The sequence below is a fragment of the Hyperoodon ampullatus genome (assembly GCF_949752795.1).
Source record: "Hyperoodon ampullatus genome assembly, chromosome: 7".
NCBI lineage: Eukaryota > Metazoa > Chordata > Mammalia > Artiodactyla > Ziphiidae > Hyperoodon > Hyperoodon ampullatus.
The window spans coordinates 9,127,357-9,150,251 of NC_136920.1; the positions used below are offsets into that span (position 1 = coordinate 9,127,357).

Here is a 22,895-nt window from a genome sequence, read left to right on the forward strand (position 1 = left end):
GGGGATCCTGCTAATGGAGGTTGGGAAGGGAATGAGAGAGCGGCCTCTTCCCCCCAGGGCTCTCTGGCCAGGCAGGCTCAGGAGCCAGGCCTGTGGGGTGGCCTGAGAGAGGACCCTGCCAGGGTGGCGAGGAAGGCAGTCATTGAGACCCACAACACCCTGACTCAACTTCAACACCAAGCAATTAACTCCCCGCCATGGCCTTGTGACCGCCTTCATGCCCACAACTTAACACGCAAACACCCTGACTCACATTTGCACACAGGCTGTGTGACACCCTGCCCTGCCAGGGTCACCTACAGTGAAGCCTGAGCACCGCCACCCTTAACAGGAACACCCAGAGTGTTAGGACACCCTGACACTGTTAGCCATTCATGCCCTGCAGGATGGGACACAGTGACCCACATTGGCCCCTCCTCTGAGCCACACCCTGATGCAGACATCCCTAGATCTGCAAACTCAGAGATATTCCCTCACACCCTCCCTCTCGGGTTCAGAATGTGACACCCTGATACACATACATGGAGACAGGCCGACACAGAGACATGTGGTGACCTGCTCCACAAGGACTCCCATGGCACGCTTACACCTACCCCTGTAGGACTGCCGCTGACACACCCAAGGCCCCCTCTCAGACATGCCTGCTCCTTCCCATGCTGCACAGGCGTGGAAGTGCAGACACACACAGAGACAAGTGCAGACACACACAGAGATACACATACAACACAACGACACACATACTTTTTTATATTTTTGATGATGCAGAAGAGGTCCAAGTCCTTCTCCTGACTAATCTCACCCCCTGCCGTGGCCTATCCCTGCCACCACTCAGCTACCCCACCCCATGGTGGACCCTGGTGGGGGCTGGGAGTTGCTGAGAAGACCCTCTTGGGGGCGTGGTGACCCCACTGGCCAGGCAGAAGGCAGGGGCCAGCAGCACTGGGCGGGGAGGCCTGAGCTCATCAGATTCCAGCCTGAGTGATTCACGGGAAGTGCCTGGGGAAGGGGGGCGGGGGGACTGGTCCAGGGGCAGGGGCTTTGGAGGCCTGGGTGGGCTTCAGACCAGAGGGTCTTGGGTCCAGAGCAAGCCTCTGGTCTGGGAGGGGGGCTTCCCGAGGGAGTGGCCCAGGCTGAAGGGGTGTCTGCTGGGTCTGGCTCCTGGGAGGGGCTTAGGACACAGATCTGAGTCGCAGGATGAGACAATCAGTCCCTCCCGCCCACCCCGCCCATGGCCTGGGCCCCTGACCCCCGTGCCTTCCCGGCCCCAGCAGCTGGGTGTCTTTAGCAGGGGTTAGGCCAAGGGTGGGGGGCAGGGGTGGGTGACCTTCACGGCCATCTTGGCCCCTTGGGCAGGCAGCCCGAGTGGCCCCCAGAGGCCTCGAGGGGCTGGACCAACCTGGCCCAGTCGGGGCCGACAGGGTTACAGACCCTCGCTGCCCTGCCAGGCAAGGCCTCTGCCAGAGAGTTGAGAACGCGCGCCTGTCCCAGCGCCAGGGATGTTTTCCTGCTGAGATGCAGCCCCCTGCTCCTGCTGCCCCCGGAGCCCCTGCCTCCCAGGCCGGGCTGATGCTCAGAGGACCCAGCTGCTCCTGCAGGGTGACAGAAAGAAAGGATGGGCTTGGGGACAGGGCGGGGGTGCAGGAAGTGCCTTTCTTGGAACTCTGCACCAAAATAGCCCACTCCTCCGTTCCCACTCTGGGTCTCAGTGTCCCCACGGGGGAGGTGTGTGTCACCAAGGAGACCCTCACCAGGGAGGGGCCTGAGCTGACCTCAGTCTGGCTTCTGCCCGCCAGCCTCCCACCCCTCCCACCCCTGACAGCCCTCACCATCCCCGCCTCGGGCTCTGCTCCACTTTGAAGTCCTAACATAAATATCATGTCTGCTTGGGTTCCCCTTCCCGGCCCGGCCACAGCCCCCAGACCTGGCTCCCACCCCAGCCAGCTCTGGGGGTGCGCGCTGGGGGAGAGGAGCAAGGGAGGCCTGGACCACCCAGGGAAGGTGGCGGGCCAGAGACCCGGGGACAAGAACAGGGAGACAGAGTGGGTGAGACACCAGAGATGGAGAGGGGGAAACAGAAGAGGACAAAGAACAGAGAGACCCCAGAAACCAACAAGGCGACAATGCTGGGGACAGGAGAGGAGACAGAGAGACCCCAGAAACCAACAAGGTGACAATGCTGGGGACAGGAGAGGAGACAGAGTGGGTGAGACACCAGAGATGGAGAGGGGGAAACAGAAGAGGACAAAGAACAGAGAGACCCCAGAAACCAACAGGTGACAATGCTGGGGACAGGAGAGGAGACAGAGAGACCCCAGAAACTAACAAGGTAACAATGCTGGGGACAGGAGAGGAGAAAGAGGGACCCCAGAGACAGACAGGGGAGCTAGAGACCTCGACAGAGAGGGAAGAGAGGAACAGGGAGGAAGAGACCCTGCAGTCAGAGGGAGGGACAGTGAGACGCAGAGGTCCCTGGGGACCGTGAACGGGCAGGAAGAGAAGGGGAAGGTTCCAGGTGCCAGTGGAGACGGCAGGGGCGGAGACCAGGGTAGCAATGGAAAGGATGAGGTGGAAAGAGAAACGTCCCTGGAGACACGGTGACTAACCGCTCTTGTTTGCCCGGGGCTGAGGGGGGCTCCAGGGACACGGCACTTTCAGTGCTGAGACCAGGCAAGTCCTCAGCAAACGGGGAAGAGTGGGTCACCCTGGGTGGCAGGCCTTTGCCAGACGCCACAGGGATCAGAGAGTCCACTCGCATAGGTACCCTTCACACAGATGAGGAAGCTGTGGCCCGAGAAGGGCCAGCTGGGACGTCCCTGGAGCACACGGCAGGGCCAAGGCAGGACCAGCTTCAGGGAGGCTCCATGGAGCCGCACGGGCAAAGGGCTCCAGAGGGAGGACAAGAACAGTGAGGGCCGGGAGAGCACCTGTTCTGGGATCCCCAGGCTCGGGTACAGTCCCCGCTCTGCCTCCACCTGTGTGACCTAGGGCAAGCCTTGTCCCTCTCTGGGCCGTGTGAACACTGAGGGGAAGGGCCGGGCCCCTCTAGCGCTGATGGGGGCTCCAGGACTCATGGCCCCCTGGGCAGATGTGGCCAGATGTTCAGGTCAGGCATCTGCCAGGAGAGAGACTGGGGCTCCAGCTGGGCCCAGGTTGGGCAATCCAGGGGCAGCCATACGCTTCTCCCCTCACAGCTGTGGGCACACGTGCGGGCCCTCGAGGACACACACGTCACCCAGCTGTGCACACCCACAGCAGTGCCAGGCTTTCACAAGCGTGCGTGCGCGCGCACACACACACACACACACACAAACACACGGTCATGCACAGACACCAAGGCTCACCCACAAACACACAGTCTCTCTGTAGGACAAGGATACCTCTGCCCCACCTCAGCCCCCTCCAGCTGTCAGAATCCTTTACCCCAGGGGCCAGGCCTGGAAGACACCCCTTCTTCCTGGGTCCCACCTTCTCCAAGCCTCTCTCTCCCACCCTGTCCGGTCCAGCAACACACCCCTCCTGTGGGTCTCTCCCATCCAGAAGCACACAGGGTGTAGCACAGCACGGGGGGCAGGGGAGGGGGCCGCAATCAACCCCCTCCGTCCCAGATTCCCCTCCCTCCCCACTCCTGCCCTGGGACGTCTCCCACCCAAGACCAGGCGCCTCCCGCCCACCCGTTGGCCCTTCCCCCTGAAGCCTGAAGGCTGGGGTGGTTTGGGAAGAATTTAGAAATGGAGAGAGGTGGGGGGATGGGGACAAAAGAGAAAGGAGGAAAGGAGGTGATTTGTACACAAAGCAATGTGCTGGCTCAGCGGCCCTCGTGCCAATGCTCTCTAGGACTCCTGCCCGGGGGGGCGCCCCCCAACCACACTCAGCTCCCCCATGCTGGCTGCTCCACTGGGCCCTCTGAGGGCCAGCCCCTCTGCAAGCCACCTTCACCCCAACACCAACAGGTCCACATACTGCATCCAGAATCACCGTCTGGCTTGTCCCAGTAGCTGGAAGACAACGCTCCTTCTGGGGAAGTGGGCTTCTGTTTCCATGGCCCTCCTGAGGTGAGCTCTCCCCAAAAGGGCCATGATCAGAGCAGGGAACCCCAGCCTCCTGACTCCCAATGTGAGTCAGCCACGCCTGGTGTCCTGAGCTGTCCCCACCCCAGCCAGGGAGACACATTGGCCTCAGGCCCCAACAGAGAAAACAGGCTGTGTGGTAACAGGGAAGCATCACACATGCTCCCTGCTGCTGGTGGCCCAAGGTGTCCCGTCCTCCTGGGCTGCACTCCTACAGATCCATAGGGTTACATTCTGGGTGTGCCATCCATCACGGTGGCGGCTAATTATAAATTAGCATTTCTGCCTGATTCCCTGTACCCAACCACGCATCTAAACATTTTCTCATCCACACACCCATCTACTTAGCCATCTATCCATCCATCCACTTACTCATTCCTAAATCCATCCATCTATCCATCTATCCCCCCATCCTCCAAGCATTTATTGCATCACTTAGCAACTTCTCTGTGCTATGGGGGAACCAAAATGAGTCAGGCTGAACAGGACTGGCATGAAGACCACAACAAGTCCCTCTCTATCCCCTCACCCCCGGATCCATGATGCTGCGCCCACTATATACCTTCTCCTGACTAGGGTAGGAAATTCTTTTTTTTTTTTTGCAGTACGTGGGCCTCTCACTGTTGTGGCCTCTCCTGCTGCGAAGCACAGGCTCCGGACGTGCAGGCTCAGCGGCCATGGCTCACGGGCCCAGCCGCTCCACAGCATGTGGGATCCTCCCAGACCGGGGCACGAACCCGTGTCCCCCACATCGGCAGGCGGACTCTCAACCACTGCACCACCAGGGAAGCCCTCTTTTTTTTTTTTTTAATTCATTCATTCATTCGTTTATTTTTGGCTGGGTTAGGTCTTCATTGCTTTGCATGGGCTTTCTCTAGTTGCGGTGAGCGGGAGCTACTCTTTGTTGTGGTGTGCGGGCTTCTCATTGCTGTGGCTTCTCTTGTTGCAGAGCACGGGCTCTAGGTGCGCAGGCTTCAGTAGTTGTGGCACGTGGGCTCAGCAGGTGTGGCTCGTGGGCTCTAGAGCTCAGGCTCAGTAGTTGTGGCGCACAGGCTTAGCTGCTCCGCGGCATGTGAGATCTTCCCGGGCCAGGGCTCGAACGCGTGTCCCCTGCATTGGCGCCAGGGAAGCCCTAGGGTAGGAAATTCTTAGGCAGCCTCCACCCCACCTCTCCCAACATGGATGGCCCTGGGGGTGGGGGGTAGGTGAGTGCTAGATGCCCACCCAAACTGGGCACCCAGGCGCATCTCCAAGTCTCATTCTCTACCTACCAAACCCTTAGTCTTGTTGGGGTCAGGGTGTCCCACTCCTCCCCACTCCCGCCCGCCTCCTGGCTCAGGCTTCCCTCCACTTGCCCAGCCAGGCCATCTGGAATTTGGCCTTTGACCCTTCTCCTCCTGCTTTGATTGCCTGCCCCCCAATGCCTCACCCCCACTGAGGCTGTAGTCCTGACCTCTGATCTGACCCGCCCACTCGCCAGACGGCCTGCAGCCTCCCCTCAGACGCCCCAGCACTGGCCATTGCCCGAATCATGACTGGGACCGCCACACCCTTGGACCAGGCTCAGGCCAGCCCCCGCCCGCCCCTGAAGAGCCTCTAGCGGCTGCCTTCCCCAGCCTGCCCCGCCTTGCTACCCAGATCTACAGCCAGCTCCCTCCCCTCTCCCAGACTATTGCAGCAACCTCCTGACTGGTCCCTGGCCTCCAGTCCCCCCTCCACCCACCGCATACCAGCCACAGGGATCTCTCATCACGCCTCTTCCCCGTGACCCCCATGATGGAGTCCAGCCTTCCAGGGGCAGCTCCACCGCTTTCCAGGCCAGGCCTCTACCCCGTTTCTGATACTTTCTCTCCAGTCTTCACTGTCCCTCTAACCCTAAACCTCCCTCCAGGCCCCAGCAGAGTCCTTTGTATTCTCCAAACACATCTTGAGCTCTCCCAGCTCAGTAACTTTGTCTAGGCTGTGCCTTCTTCCCATCATGCCTTCCTTCCATCCTCATTTCTTGACATCATACCCAACTCTCAGACCGCTCCAACGACTCCTCAGGGCACTGCAGCAAAAAGAGAACTGGAGGAAGGGTCTGAGGCCTTGGTTCTGGTCCCAGCCCTGCCACACACTCTCTCTGAGACTCCCTGGGCCTCAGTGTACCCACCCACAAAAAAGCTTGCTGATTTCCAGGGATCTCCCAGGTCTAGGATGGTATGACTTCTGGGGAAGGCTGGGTGAATGTGGGGAGCAGGTGGGCTTTGGCTCCAGGCAGAATCGCACCATCCCCCCTGCGTTGCCCTGAGCCAGATTCTTCACTTAGCTGAGTCTCATTCACTCATTCATGCATGCATTCATTCATTATTTCATTCAGCAAACCCCATTGAGCAGCATCTGTGGGCCAGGAGCTTTCCAGGCTCAGGGGATACAGTAGGAAATAAGACAATGACCCTGCCAAAATGGAGCTCACAGTCTCCTAGGGCTGGAGTTCTCCACTAGGGGCAATGCTGCCCCCAGGGGACATGACATTTGGCAATGTCTAGAGTCTTTTTTTTTTTTTTTTTGGCGGCACCATGAGTCCTGCGGGATCTTAGTTCCCCAGGATCGAACCTGCGCCCCCTGCAGTGGAGCGTGGAGTCTTAACCACTGGAACGCCAGGGAAGTCCCAAGGAGTCATTTTTTATTGTCCCAACTGGAGGGGTGCTACTGGCATCTAGACAGAAGCCAGGGATGCTGCTAAACATCTTACAATGCACAGCACAGTCTCCAGAAGATATCATTACCCAGCCCTGAATCTCAATAATACCGACAGCAAGAAACACTGGCTATTGGGGAATTCAGGCCAGCAAGCAAATATATACCATGTCAGATAAGGGTAAGTGCAAAGGAGAAAAATGGAACAAGACCAGGGGGCCAGGGAGCCCCAGGGTATGGCGGAGGAGGGTGGTGGTTTGGGATGTTGATGCCTGAGCTGAGACCTGAAGAAAGTGAAGAAGCAGAGACATTGCATCTTGCAGGAAGAGCGTTCTAAACAGAGGAACAGCCAATACAAAGGCCCTGAGGTAGACATGTGCCTGGTGAGTTTGAGGAACATCCACAGGCCAGAGTGGCTGGAGCAGAGGGAATGAGGGGAAGGGAGAGGGATGAGAGAGGGAGTTTGTGGGGAGATCACAAGAGCCTGGAGGCCGAGCGTGGTAAAGCTGGCCTTTCTTCTGAGTGAGACGGGGGCCTCGAGGGTTCTGAGCAGGAGAGTGACTGGATCTGACTTGGGGTTTAAAAAGATCCCTCTGGCAGGATGGAGGAGGCAAGAGAGAGACCAGAGGAGAGGGTGTTGCACAATCTAAATGGACAAGTGTAGTGGCTTGGGCCAGACATGGATGGCAAAGGTGGGGAGATGCAGTCAGATTCTGGATCTGTTCTGAAGGTGAAGACAACAGGATTTTCTGAGAGATTGGATGTGGGGTGTGGGAGAAAGAGGAGTCAAGGATGACCTCAAGGCTTTGGGTCTGAGCCAGTGGAAGGATGAACTGCCCCGCATTGACTTTCCTCTCATGAGAAGGCGGATAATTCTCTGTGCTTCACAGATGTAAACCTTGAAAGAACGACCTTCCTGGCATATAGCAAGCCCTTCTAAAGTCCTGGTTCTCAAGGGGATTGGCCGCGTCTGCAAGGCCAGCCCTGCCATTGTAAGAAGGTCAGCAAAGCCGCCCTGGTTCCATTCCCCGCACCCCCCAGATTTGCTCAGAAGACTAAGGAACATTTGTCTCATGCTTTGCAGCTGACAAAGCACATTTGCACACACTGAGTGCCGTGATACAATAGCCCTGCTGAGCTGAAGGGCCCTGACACGTTAGCCCCGTTTTGTAGGTAAGAGAAATGGAGACCCAGAGAAGGTCAGCGACTTCCTGCAGTCACACAGCCGATTGTGGCAGAGTGGGAAGCCGGATCAGGAAGGCATGCTGAGGGGCAGAACCTCTTCTCAGCATCCCCGCCCCGGCTCAAATTTCTGCTAAGAGTGCAGTGGGTGTGCAAGGGTTAATCTGACAACCAGCTCCCCAGGGACCATCCTGAATAATGGGCTCGGTACACATGCCTCCAGAGGCTTCCAGGAGGGGCGGGAAGAGGACCCCAGCCAGGCCTACGCAGCAGGCCCTGTCTGGGGGCAAGGAGGGCTCCACACATGTGACGCCTGTGTCACACACACGTGTGTACCACTGTGTGCCCCATGTCCATACATGGCCTCTCACCAGTCCCCTCCCAGCCAGCCCTGCTCACCCTGCCCACCCCCTCCCCCATGCACCCTGCCCTCCTGCAGTAGGGAGCCCAGAGAAGCATTTCCTGTTTGGGGGCCGCCTCCTCCCCCTCTAAGTCCAGGTTCCCAGGGCCCCAGGCTGAGCAGAGGTGAAGGGAGGGCAGCCCCCTGCCCCTCCTCCTTCCCCGGCCACCCCCAACACCCGGTCCAGCTGGAGCCAGGAGGCTTGAGGGCAGAGGTAGGAGCTCAGTATATAAATGAGGGCTGCGGATGCCCACGCCTGTGAGATCGAGGTGCTTCCCACATCCAGGGCCTGCATGCGAAGGTGGGTGACTTCCTGTGTTAGGGCCTGCAGAACGCCACACCACTTTCGCATGTACACCTAAAGGGTTTAGCATGTCAGAGTATGTGCAACTCTGGGACGAAGGGAGAGTCTCGAGAGAGTGCTCTTGTGTGTGGAGAGGGGCACACACACGTGTGTGACGTGAGAGCGTGAGTCACAGCATGTTTCCACACACATGACAAGCAGTTGTTCACGGGTGTGATGAGGTCAGTGTGTCCCCACTGGGGTCTCTGTGAGTCTCTGGGAAGCGACCTCAACCCACCGCCAAGAGCCCCAGACGGCGCTGGAGTTTTCTGAGGGTCGTCCAGCCTCCTCTCCTCGACTCCCAGCCCGTTAACAGCGCCTCCTCCCCTCCCCTGCCCCCACTCCCAGCACCCCCCACCCCTGCCCCCCGCCCGACTGCTTCCTGCTCTGGCGGCCCCGGGGGAGCGAGAGCAGGGAGCTGGCAGCGGCCCCAGCCCACTCCTTACAAGGCTTGAGCCCGGCCCGGGCCCGCCCCCGGCCCGCCTGCCGGAGGCCCCAGTCCCTCCCCCTGTCAAGAGCGGCTGCCGGCCGGGCCCGGGCCAGTCGGGGGGCGTCGCGATGCTGCTGCGCCTGCTGCTGGCCTGGGCGGCCGCGGTGCCTACGCTGGGCCAGGCCCCCTGGGCCGCCGAGCCCCGCGCTGCCTGCGGCCCCGGCAGCTGTTACGCGCTCTTCCCGCGGCGCCGCACCTTCCTGGAGGCCTGGCGGGCCTGCCGTGAGCTTGGGGGCGACCTGGCCACGCCGCGGACCCCCGAGGAGGCCCGGCGCGTGGACAGCCTGGTGGGCTCCGGCCCGGCCAGCCGGCTGCTGTGGATCGGGCTGCAGCGGCAGGCCCGGCACTGCCAGCCTCAGCGCCCACTGCGGGGCTTCACGTGGACCACAGGGGACCAGGACACGGCCTTCACCAACTGGGCCCAGCCCGCCACGGGTGGGCCCTGCCCGGCCCAGCGCTGTGCGGCCCTTGAGGCGAGTGGCGAGCATCGCTGGCTCGAGGGCTCGTGCACGCTGGCCGTCGATGGCTACCTGTGCCAGTTTGGCTTCGAGGGCTCCTGCCCAGCGCTGCCCGATGAGGCAGGCCAGGCCGGCCCTGCCGTCTACACCACGCCCTTCCACCTGGTCTCCGCAGAGTTTCAGTGGCTGCCCTTCGGCTCTGTGGCTGCCGTGCCATGCCAGGCTGGCAGAGAAGCCTCTCTGCTCTGCGTGAAGCAGCCTGACGGTGGCGTGGGCTGGTCGCGGACTGGGCCCTTGTGCCCCGGTACCGGCTGCGGCCCGGACAACGGGGGCTGTGAACACGAGTGCGTGGAGGAGGCGGACGGTCGGGTGTCCTGTCGCTGCACCGAGGGCTTCCGGCTGGCAGTGGATGGGCGCAGCTGCGAGGACCCCTGTGCCCATGCCCTGTGTGAGCAGCAGTGTGAGCCTGGAGGGCCACAGGGCTACAGCTGCCACTGTCGCCTGGGTTTCCGGCCAGCCGAGGATGAGCCGCACCGCTGCGTGGACACAGATGAATGCCAGATTGCCGGCGTGTGCCAGCAGATGTGCGTCAACTATGTTGGTGGCTTTGAGTGCTACTGCAGCGAGGGCCACGAGCTGGAGGCTGATGGCATCAGCTGCAGCCCCGCTGGGGCCATGGGCGCCCGGGATTCCCAGGACCTTGGGGACGAGTTGCTGGATGATGGGGAGGATGAAGAGGATGAAGATGAAGCCTGGGAGGTCTTCGATGGTGGCTGGACAGAGATGCCTGGGATCCCGTGGATGGAGGCCACGCAGTCACCTGACTTTGGCCTGGCCTATAGACCTAGCTTCCCAGAGGACAGAGAGTCCCGGATGCCCTACCTGGACCCCACCTGGCCACCCCCACTTAGTGCCCCTAGGGTCCCCTACCACTCCTCAGTGCTCTCTGTCACCCGGCCTGTGGTGGTCTCTGCCACACGCCCCCCACTGCCTTCTGCCCACCAACCCCCTATTGTCTCTGCCACGCGTCCACCCCTGACCCCTGCCCCTCAGCCCCCCGTGATCCCTGCAGTACAGCCAGCTTTGCCCTCTGACCACCAGTTCCCCAAGATCTCAGCCAACTATCCAGATCTGCCTTCTGCCCACCGACCCCCCATTATCTCTGCCAAATATCCTGAACTGTTTCCCGCTCACCAGTCCCCCATGTTTCCAGATACCCAGGTCGTTGATACCCAGAACACCACTCATTTGCCTCGAATCCCAGCTAACTACGCCCCTCTGGTCACCACCTCCAGCGCCCATCAAACCCCTGTGACCCCAGATATCCCGGTCCTCAAAGCCCAGGCCACCCACCATCCCATTACTTCCACTGTCCAGCCTTCTCTGACCACTACCTCCAGGCCCCCTGTGTTGCCTGCCCATCAAGTCCCCGTGCCTGCTGCCACCCAACCCCCAGCCTTCCACACTCCCCTGCCCCCAGAGAGCCCCACTAACCAGACCTCACTCGCTAGCCCGACACACCCCCATTCCAAAGCCCCACAAGTCCCAAGGGAAGGTACCCCTGACCCCAACCTGGCCCCGTGGCTGCCCTCGGCAGTCCCCACAGCCCTGGGGGAGGCCAGTTCAGCAGGCCGCAGCCGCAGGGATGATCGGTGGCTGCTGGTGGCACTTCTAGTGCCAACATGCGTCTTCTTGGTGGTCCTACTTGCACTGGGCATCGTGTACTGTACCCGCTGTGGCCCCCACGCGCCCAATAAGCGCGTGACCGACTGCTATCGCTGGGTCACCCACGCCGGGAGCAAGGGCTCAACGGAACCCGCGCCCCACCGGGGCAGCCTCACAGGGGTGCAGACCTGCAGAACCAGCGTGTGATGGGGCGCAGCCCCCGCTCTGTGGGGTGGGGGAAGGGGCGTGTGTTGGACACATGGGCCAGGCTGCACCAGGGACCCACGGGGGCTGCCCAGCTGGACAGAAGGCTTCCTGGTCCCCCGGGCCCAGCCAGGCTTCTCTCTCAGTCAACCGCTAGACCTGACTCTTGGGAGCTCTGTTTCCTGGCCCAGCACTCATGACGGAGGAGATGCCAAGGCCCCCCAGGACCTCAGGGGGTGGGTTCTGGGGTCTTCTCCAATAAACGGGGTGCCAACCTCACGCAAAGCTCCTGATCCCCATTGGTGCCTGAGGGGAGGGTCTGGGAGGACTCAGAAAAAAGAAGGAGGGGATCTTCCTTCAGCTTGTTTGGGCTCCTCAGGAAATAAGGTAAGACTCCTGAAGGCACGGTATGCTTTAGAGATTCTCAGGGAAACAGGAGCCCAGAGATGGCAGAACTTTGCCCAAGGTCACACAGAGAGCCTAGGAGTGGGAGGTTCGGCATGAAGAGAATTTCATATTGGTTCCTCTTTTTACCATAACTCTTAGAAGGTGGGACTGAATCTGGAATGAGGGCTTCTGCTGAACTGGAGCCAAACTGGGGTTTAGGGGGTCAAAGGCAAGTTCTAGGCCTGGTGATTCTGGGGAGTGAAGGCGGTCTAGAGGGTGAGCTCTGGTACTTCCCCTCCCCTCCCCAAACGCCGCCCAGAATTTGGTGGCTAGGGCTCAGGCGGCTTGAGTCAAGGGTGCTGTCACCCCCCTGGGTTGTAGGTGATGGGAGGCACGCCTCCTCTCTGCTCTGGGGAGGCGGTGGGAGTCAGAGCCTAGAAGCTGGGCTTCGGAGAGCCAGGAACCCAGGAGCGAGACCCCACACTCAGCTCCCTGGGCAGCCTCCTGAGCAAGGCCTTCCCATCTTGGGCCACACTGTGCCCTTCTCTGTGTGGATGGTGCTGGGAGAGGGAGAACTGCAGACCGAGCAAGGCTCAGGCTGCTCCAGGCTGAGATGTGCCATGAACGGGAGGAGGGGATGGTAAAAAAAATCACAGCCTGTGGGGACCCAGCAACCTCCCTCATCCTGGGCTCATTGCCTTGGGGGGACCAAGGAGGGGGAGGCGTGGCAGGGGGAGGGGGAGGCGTGGGTTCCCACCACCTCTGTGATTTTTCAGTTGCAGCTTCTAAGGGACCTCTAATTAGGACGGTGCAGAACCACCACGACCACCCGGGCAGGCGAGGAGGGGTGACCCAGAGCCCCCTTTCCTATGCAGTGCCCTTTGCCACCCTCTGACCCCAGGGGCTGGGCCTGGGCTAGAAGGCTGAGCTGGGCCCCAAGGGACCAGGAGAGGAGGGGCGGGAGTTGGGGACGAATAGAGGCGCGGGGTGGGGGGCGGCACGGAGGGGGCGGAGGGAACGCTACGCACCGCCCCCCCTCCGCTCTCACGTTCCCCTAACTCAAACCAGACGCCCCCGACAGATCCAGCCCAAGCTTTTAACGTTGGAGGCGCTGCCGGAGAGATTCACTGGATGGGAGTGGGGGTCGCGAGGTGGTCCAAAGGCCTAGGTCTGAGAAGAAGGTGGGGGGCGCAGACTGGGGGTTGACAAAGCCTGCCAGGACGGGGAGAAGTAGAGCTCCCTCCTGTGACCCTGGGCAGGAGGTCCACAGCGCCCCGAGGGCAGGAAGGAGTTAAAAGCACTGCTGTCAGAGGGCGGGGATGGGAGTGGGGAAGGGGGCCCAGAGCCGGCTCTTTGTCATCCTGTAATGAGCACCAGATGCGGAGCTGCGTGCGGCCCTAAACAGACAGCCTCCCAGGGCAGAGCCCCCACTAACGCCGAAATGGGGCTCCGCCCAGACCCAGAGCTGCGTTTGAGGCTCCGCCCACTGAATCAGGCCCCGCCTCCTCCAGGCGCGACCCGGGCCTGCACTATCAGCTTGGCCTCTCGGAGCTACGAGCCACGCCCACCCACTGCTGTCTGGCGTCCCCTCGGGAACTCTCCAGAGGCCACGCCCACCAAGGCCACAAGCCTCGCCCCCTGCCAGCTCAGAGGTTCTCGCCGAGCGATGGCCCCGCCCCTCTGCTCTATCAGCTCCGCCCCGGCCAAGGCAGTACCTAGGCCCCGCCCACCAGGGCCATAGCCCCGCCTCCTAAGCGCAGCTTGCTCTAGGAGACTGGCAGTTATTAGTTGCAGCTTCCAGGAGGTATGAACTCCGCCCAGAGTTTACACATTCTCCTCACGCAGCTCCGCCCTTTGCAGAGCTGGGGACTAGGTCCACGAGTGTAGGAATCCCGCAGAGACATTAATTCTGTCCGGTAGAGATTCAAACTCCGCCCTCTAGGAGTTCACCGCGTTCCATTCTAGCGCCTCTTCAGGCTACACCCCCAGCTACAAGCCACGCCCCCCCCAGCATCCAAAATCGTAGGGTCGGGACCCCAGACCGGCCTCACCAAGGGAAGAGCTCCGCCCACGTATGGCTAACACACTTTCGCTTCTTACTGAGGTAATGGCCCACCTACACAGAGCCCCAGGGCTCTCCCACTAAGAATGCCCAGAAGCCCCGCCCTTGATGGTCCCTTAAGTCCCGCCCACCCAGGGCGCTGCTCTCTGGGGCTTTGAGCACAGGCATCAACCACGCGGAGAAAGTAACCCAACCTCTCCTCTCAGTCTCCGCCTCCTGTTAATGTATAGCCCCACCCACCCTAGGCCCCACCTTCTCAGGACATAAGCCACGCCCGCTCCGGACCTGGGACCCTCGAAGTCCTCACTGCCTCTGGGTATGCTCAGACTACTGGGTCCGAACCCTATTGACCAGGATGCCCCTTGGACCCGACACGGGCGCCCACTCCTTCCCTGCCCCCGGTTTCCTTTCGTCCAGATCGCGGGTTCTTTGGAGGGAGCTCCGAGACGGTATCAAGAGTCCGGCGGACGGTGTCCATGAATGGGCCTTTGGCGCCACCTACCTTCGGTGGCTTGAAGCCACCAGAAAGCCTCAATCCGGCCTCTCACAGAGCACACTAGTGTTCAATGAATAGTTGCTTAATTTATTAAATGTTTGTATTACTGTAATATCTGCCGAGTTCCCCCGGCAAAACGGCAGATCTGCTCGCAGGTGCCCTCCGTCGTATTTGGAAGACCCCCAAGAGGGCTTCATATTGGTCCTCAAGCTAAGGCTGTCCCTGCCAGTCTTTATAGCAGCTGGTGGGACTCTTGCTGTTCTTCCTCTTGAACCCTGTTTCCCAGGGGCGAAAGCACAGCGTCTCACCTGGGGGTCAAGAACTGTTAGTGCCGGGCCCTCCCTTCCCCCAACTAGCGCTCGGATGTGTGGACACCTTTCATAGGGGTGTGTGTTTGGCGGGAGGGAGTGGGTTTGGGCTCAGGGGTCCTCAGCTGGGATCTGACAGTCACAGTTTTTCGAACGGAATTGATCTCAAGGCCGACCTCTATATCAGTGCTCATTCCTACATTTGAAAATATTAGTCTGCTGACTCCTACACTAGATGGGGTTTGGGGGGTGGGTCTCCAGGGAGCCCTGGAGATTCTGGAGTTCAGCGCTAGGAACTCAATAAAACATTCTACAGACAATATTGGAACAGACCGGGGAGCTATAATTGAGGGGGGTTGGAACTAACTAACTAACTAACTACTGAGCTCAACTAGTGCCAGCACTCCCTGCTTCAGCACCACCCCCGGCAAACTCAGGCCTGGGGAGTGGGATGCCTTCCAGAGGGGATTCCACCTCTGGTGTCCTGGCCTCTACAAATGCAAGTGGGGTTTGGTGCCAAATACTAATTAAAAGAATAGTAGATGCTTGCAGCACTTATTATATGCCTAGCCCAATTCTAAGGGCTTTACATTAAGAATCTTTTAAGAACCATAGCATTTAAAGAACATTTAAAAGGGCTTCCCTGGTGGCGCAGTGGTTAAGAATCCACCTGCCAATGCAGGGGACACGGCTTCGAGCCCTGGTCCAGGAAGATCCCACATGCCGTGGAGCAACTAAGCCCATGCGCCACAACTGCTGAGCCTGCGCTCTAGAGCCCGCTTGCCACAACTACTGAAGCTCACGCACCTAGAGCCCGTCTCCGCAACAAGAGAGGCCACCGCAATGAGAAGCCTGCGCAACTCAACGAAGAGTAACCCCTGCTCGCCGCAACTAGAGAAAGCCCGCACGCAGCAACAAAGACCCAACACAGCCAAAAATAAATAAATAAAATAAGTAAATTTTTTAAAAAAGAACATTTAAGAACCATAACAATCCCCAAGAATTGCCATTTTTACCACAATTTATGAATAAGGAAGCTGAAGGCACTTGCCTGAGTGCCTTGTGTTAAGTCACCTGCCCTACTTGACCAAGTTAGCAAGTAGAGGTTTGAATCCAGGTAGATTCTGTGATCCTCACCCCTAGAGCAGAGCCAGTCCGTAATGACCGCCATGTCTCTGATCAGAAAATGCTCACTTCCCAGGGAACTTGCTTTTAGGGGTGAGGCTGCAAGATGTGGGCTCCCAGGCTGATCATGATGTGATTGGGTGTGGGGGGCAGGTGAAGCCTTCCTCACAGTCAGTTGTTGTGGTTTTGGTGAATGATGATGCTAAGTGAGGCATGGCCTGTGACCTCGTGGGATCCAGACAAGGGGCCCAGACCAGATGCAGCTTTAGGGCCCCTGAGAGTGGCCATGATTTAGTGTGATTTTGGTGAGCTTGGGGATTTCTTTCCAGGAGACCAACTGGCAGTGGTTAAGACCAGGCACCCTAGGGACTTCCCTGGTGGCACAGTGGTTAAGAATCTGCCTGCCAATGCAGGGGGCATGGGTTCGAGCCCTGGTCCGGGAAGATCCCACATGCTGCGGAGCAACTGGGCCCGTGCGCCACAACTACTGAGCCTGCGCTCTAGAGCCCGCGAGCCACAACTACTAAAGCTCGCGCGCCTAGAGCCAGAGCTCCACAACAAGAGAAGCCACCGCAGTGAGAAGCCCGAGCACCACAACAAAGAGTAGCCGCAGCTCGCTGTGACTAGAGAAAGCCCGCGCAGCAACGAAGACCCAATGCAGCCAAAAAACAGAAGACCAGGCACCCTGCACCAAACAGCCTTGCTTTGATTCCAGCTCCACTACCTGAGGGTTGGGGACATTAGGCAGGTTCCCTAATCGTTCCTCATTTGAAAAATGTGCATACTATAATACCCATGATAGCCACAATAATCTGCTGGAGACGAGAAAGGTCTCTCTATGAGGAGAGGCAGGTTTCTTGATGGAAGCCTATGAGGACGTTCAGGGTGGCTGCAAGAACCTCCTGTAGGAAATGCTGTCTGCTTTAGCTGGCAGTGGGAAGCCCTGAAGACAGAGTCCAGAAACTGATCATGGGAGAGCTGAAGCCACAGAAACTGACATCCTACGCCCACCAAGTCCCTACGGCAGAGGTTCCCAAACACTGTCGGTTCACCACGTCCTGAGTGTCTCAGTTGATTTTTTCATGGTGTCCCTTGGACACCCAACAGTTCCATTTAATAAATAGTTAGGTTCAAATGACGTAAGAGGTACTTGTGTTTTAATACCTCAGTGGTCATTTGAGAAAATAATACACATACACTGAAAGATACAAAAATATTTTATTCTTAAATAACCACAATCACTTGCTGATGGGTGTGTGCACCACTTCTCAAAACTTGGAGTGAGACAGGACATCGTCACCTTCATTTCCTGTTCCACACTGACTTTCCCTGTGGTACTTGCTTTTTTATCATGGCAGCTGCCAAAAATCCAGCTGTGCAAAGATACTATGTCATTGAAAGGAACGTACTGCAATCCGATGTTGAAACTGCGAACTGCCTCGAGCTAGCAGCTTGCCAATTGCCAGTATCTCTGTGTTTCCCTCAAAGTTTTATAATATTTCATGGCACCCTCATGAGCTTGCTGCAGTGCATGGGCCCTGCATCGGAGGAAGGATCTTGTTAGACGCCAGGATTCTGAAGGAGGACGCCTGTGAGGAGCGGGAAGAAGGTGCGAGGTTGTGGGTGCCTGGAACCCTTTCCCTCCCCCTTGCTCTATTTCATTGCCAGGTTTGTCCCATGATAGCTAAGGAGACGTAGGAAAATGAAAACAAAACGGCGGGGTGGGGACGGTGGTGGTGGTGGTGTGATGAATTGGGAGATTGGGATTGACATGTATACACTGATATGTATAAAATGGATGACTAATAAGAAAATAAATAAATAACCGTTTTTAAAAAAACCAAAACACAAAACAGGCCTGTGGGTGGGCAAAATCAGATTAGAAAGATGATATCGCTCCCAAGATGAATGGCGGAAGCCTGTGGAGAAGAGGCAAACCTGGCTTTGGGGGTACACTACCAGGCAGCAGAAAGTAAAGATTTAGGTCTTAACTCATGAATTGTCTTGGAGGGCCTTACGGGAAGCTGGATTTTCTTACTCTAATGCAGGCATCTGACAGCAGCTTTTTCAGAGGGCTCACTCCAGCCCCGACCTAGCACTGGCCACACTGGGAAGAGTCAGACCTCCTTGGAATAATACAGAGGAAAAAATTCCGAGGCTTCAGAGAACAGAATGGTAAAATCAGTCTATCCCACCTGTTAGCCGACCAACCTCACAGACTGATGTGTCACCGGGTCCCAGAGAGTCTCTGCTCTCAGTGGCCACTGAAAATAGGCTGATTAGGACTTCCTTGGTGGTCCAGTGGTTAAGACTCTGTGCTTCCACTGCAGGGGGCATGAGTTCGATCCCTAGATGGGGAAATTCTGCATGCCATGCGGTGCGGCCCCAATAAATAAATATATTTTTTATGTCTTTATTGGAGTATAATTGCTTTACAATGGTGTGCTAGTTTCTGCTTTATAACAAAGTGAATCAGTTATACATATACATATGTTCCCATATCTCCTCTCTCTTGTGTCTCGCTCTCATCCTCCCTATCCCACCCCTCTAGGTGGTCACAAAGCACCAAGCTGATCTCCCTGTGCTATGCGGCTGCTTCCCACTAGCTATCTATTTTACATTTGGTAGTGTATATATGTCCATGCCACTCTCTCACTTTGTCCCAGCTTACCCTTCCCCCTCCCCATGTCCTCAAGTCCATTCTCTAGTAGGTCTGTGTCTTTATTCCTGTCTTACCCCTAGGTTCTTCATGACATTTTTTTCCCTTAAATTCCATATATATGTGTTAGCATACGGTATTTGTCTTTCTCTTTCTGACTTAACTTCACTCTGTATGACAGACTCTAGGTCCATCCACCTCATTACAAATAGCTCAGTTTCGTTTCTTTTCATGGCTGAGTAATATTCCATTGTATATATGTGCCACATCTTCTTTATCCATTCAAATAAATAAATAAATTCAAATAAATAAATTTATCCATTCAAATAAATAAATTTATCCATTCAAATAAATAAATAAATTCAAATAAATAAATAAATAAATTCAAATAAATAAATTCCATTGTATATATGTGCCACATCTTCTTTATCCATTCAAATAAATAAATAAATAAATAAATAATTTTTTACATTAAAAAAAAAGAAGACACGCTGATTAAAGAAGCCTCGAAGGACTGATTAAAATGGGTGTTCCACCTGGATATTTCAGGATAATAATCTCCCTCTTTCAAGGTTCTTAACCTTAATCATATCTGCAAAATCCCCTTTTCCATGTAAGGTAATATACTCACAGGTTCCAGGGGATTAAGATGTGGGCATATTTGGGGCCATCGTTCTGACAGCCACACTTAGGGACCAGGAAGACAATGCTGGGTTGGTGTGAGATCCCTCTAGCCACAGCGAGCAGGTCCTGCAGTGCAGCGCCCAGTAGGACAGATGATAAAATCTTCTTTTTATTGTCGGCTTGTTTACTAGTGAGAGGTTGCCAGCCACTTTCTGCTGCAGCCAGACAGCTGGGAGAGGTGCTGTTAGCTGCCAATTTTCACCCAACAGTCATTCCTGGTCATGTGGCCATGGCACTGGAGGGGAGAGTGTGCTGCCACAGCTGTCACAGCCTTGAGAGTGAGGGGCTGCATCAGGAGATGTTTCCAGCTTTGGCCTGTATCCAGACCCTTGTACTGAATTTATGTCTAGCCACCCACTCTTGGGGGTCCTTGGGGTTCTTTCCTGCCATCTGATCTTAGTTCAAGTCCATCACCAGCATCTGGGGCTGTGTAATCACTTTATGCGTTGTTGTTGTTTCTTATTTATTTATTTATTTATTTATTTATTGGCTGCGTTGGATCTTCGTTGCTGCATGCAGGCTTTTTCTAGTTGTGGCAAGCGGGGGCTACTCTTCGTTGTGGTGCGTGGGCTTCTCATTGCAGTGGCTTCTCTTGTTGCGGAGCATGGGCTCTAGGCACGCGGGCTTCAGTAGCTGTGGCACACGGGCTCAGTAGGTGTAGCTCGCGGGCTCTAGAGCACAGGCTCAGTAGCTGTGGCGCACGGGCTTAGTTGCTCCGCGGCATGTGGGATCTTCCCGGACCAGGGCTCAAACCCGTGTCCCCTGCATTGGCAGGAGGATTGTTAACCACTGCGCCACCAGGGAAGTCTCTATGTAATCACTTTAAACCTCAAAAGGAAAAGAGGTCTCAAATGCTCTCCTCCCAGGGGCACCTTGGCCCCCAGCCAGTCAGCAAACTTCGATGTCAAGCAAAATAGAAGGGAATCTTTGGTAGGACATTGGGAGCTGTGGGATTAATGTGGGCTGAAAGTCACACCTGGAAACAAGCAGAAGCTGGGGTAGCTTGGGAGGCTGGAGCAGGGACTCAGGAGCAGTGTGATCAGGCCACTGCCGGATGCTTGTCCCCAGCCAGTCTCAGAATATTTGAGACTTTGCCTAAAATTTACATTCCAAGCATCCATTTGGCCTTTCTTGGATCATGTGCCTGCAATTTTGTTGGTTGAAGAGGAGGGGAAGTCTTTCAGAAGGGGAAGATTACAGAGCCACCAACTGGTTTAAAGCGGCAGGCAACCTCGAAGTGGCAGTTTCCCTCACTAATAAGGAAATAATTAAAGAGTAGATTTTAATTTTCATCCCTAGTAGAGGCTCTACCACAGAGCTTGCTCACAGAGGACCCACCTCGGACTATTTTCCTGGTTCCTATGTGTAATTTAGGACATTTTGACACATGCAGAGCCCCATATCCCCATAGGAACAAGGGCTATTACAGGGAGAAGGGTCAAGTAGAGGCCACTGGAACTCCCCCCTTCACTCACTTGTCCAATATTTATCAAGACCGTACTATGCATCAGAGACTCCATAAGGGATCAGGGTTACAAAAGTAACCAGACAGGAGAGCAGCAAGAATACATAAGGTAAGGGGGGGCAGGGAGAGAACGAGGTGAGGGAGATCAGGAGGTACAGACTTTCAGTACAACGTAAATGAGTCATGGGTATGAAATGTACAGTGTGGGGAATATAGTCAATACTTAGGTAATATCTTTGTATGTGACAGATGACAGCTAGACTTATCATGGTGATTATTTTGAAAGGTATAGAAATATTGAATCACTATGTTGTATACAAGGAATTAACAAAGTGTCATAGATCAGTCGTATTTCAAAAACAAACAGACTCATAAAAAAAGAGATCAGATTTGTGGTTACCAGAGGTGGGGGCTGGGAGGAAGGGGAATTGGATGAATGTAGTCAAAGGTACAAAGTTCCAGTTATAAGATAAATAAGTACTAGGGATGTAATGTACAACATGACAAGATAATTAACAGTGCTGTATGTATTATATGAACGTTGTTAAGGGAATAAATTCTAAGAGTTTTCATCACAAGGAAAAAAGTTTTTCTATTACTTTAATGTTGTAAGTCAAATCCTTATGTTGTACACCTTAAATGTATACAGTGCTATATGCCAATTATATCTCAATAAAACTGGGAAAAAAAGGAATATGTAAGGTGAGACCACCCAGGGCCCTGCCCAGGCAGGAGAGGGTGGTGATCTGAACCGAGGCAGAAGCAGAGTTGGGATGGGAGGAGAGAGTAAAGTTGAGAGGTGGTTGGCAGGTGGATTTGGACCGGATCCAGCGACTGGCTGAATGTGGAGGAGGAGGACTGTGGCCGCCGGGTTTTGGCTCCCCCTGGTGGTGCCATTCATGGAGGCGGAGACATGGGAGAAGCAGCCACTTCGGAGAGATGGGTGATATTCAGTGTGGGCTCTAATTGTGTTTACCGTATTTGGAGGTCACCCAAGTGGGCTACTCAAGAAGGTACCTGTATGCCTGAATCCAGAGCTCAAGGAAGAGGGCCAGGTTGAAGATGGAGATTGGAGTTTCCTTTCTACCCCACAGTTGGGGGTCCCTGAAACCACTGGAGCTGCCACCTTCACTGGTGAGTCCTTCACATTCCACCCCTTGCTTTCCCAGCAAACAAACGAGCAATGTGCTTTTTTTTGTTTTTGTTTTGTTTTGTTTGGCCACACCGCGTGGCTTGCGTGATCTTAGTTCCCCAACCAGGGATCGATCCCGGGCCCCAGGTAGTGAGAGCAACGAGTCCTAACCACTGGACCACTGGGGAATTCCCCTCCAACTCCTAACTTCATAACTGTCCACAGAGTCTGAAATTTTCAAGGATCTTATGCTTGTTTTATAAGTGTTTTTTAGAGTTTTGAACTTGATTTTTATTAAAGTATTAGTCTAATATTAAAATATTAGTTATAACACATTGTGGTTTTTTACAATATTTATTTATTTGGCTGCATTGGTTTTTTTAAAAAATTAATTAATTAATTTATTTTTGGCTGCATTGGGTCTTCGTTGCTGCACACGGGCTTTCTCTAGTTGCAGCCAGCGGGGGGTACTCTTTGTTGCGGTGCGCGGGCTTCCCACTGCGGTGGCTTCTCTTGTTGCAGAGAACGGCCTCTAGGCGCGTGGGCTTCAGTAGTTGTAGCATGTGGGCTCAGTAGTTGTGGCTCGCGGGCTCTGGAGCGCAGGCTCAGTAGTTGTGGCGCACGGGCTTAGTTGCTCCATGGCATGTGGGATCTTCCCGGACCAGGACTCGAACCCGTGTCCCCTGCATTGGCAGGCGGATTCTTAACCACTGCAGCACCAGGGACGTCCACCCACACTGTTTTATAACACAAAAATTAAAACTCTTCTACTGAAAAAAAAATCAGTATTTTTATTTTGGTCAGTTTTATTTTATAAGTTTTACAAACAGCAGCCAAAAAGAAGAAAAATACAACTGTCTTTTCCTGGGCAACCACAGGTTACTGAAAATTAGCCGATTTTGGTCTCAGCTGACATACTGGACAGAAACTCCTCCTTGGAGCAGAGCCAGCACAGCCTCTGGCACTTGGTGTGCAGTTATCAATTTGGCGGCTCTGCTTTTCTTCGTTGCTGTGATCTGACTCCCAGGGGCTTTTTGCCTTCACCCAGCGGGGCAGCAGCTCGCCTTTCCACCCTGACTCAGGGACGTG

At 55.8% G+C, this 22,895-nt stretch overlaps 1 protein-coding gene across 1 annotated transcript; it reads left to right on the top strand.

Moving 5' to 3' along the window:
* Positions 1 to 9,229: 9,229 nt before the first annotated feature.
* On the top strand, positions 9,230 to 11,773 carry CD248 (CD248 molecule; the record flags this gene model as incomplete). Its single annotated transcript, XM_079708670.1, has 1 exon — positions 9,230 to 11,773. One exon carries the CDS (start codon positions 9,230 to 9,232, stop codon positions 11,489 to 11,491), a length of 2,262 nt encoding a protein of 753 aa, XP_079564796.1. The 3' UTR covers positions 11,492 to 11,773.
* Positions 11,774 to 22,895: the final 11,122 nt, after the last annotated feature.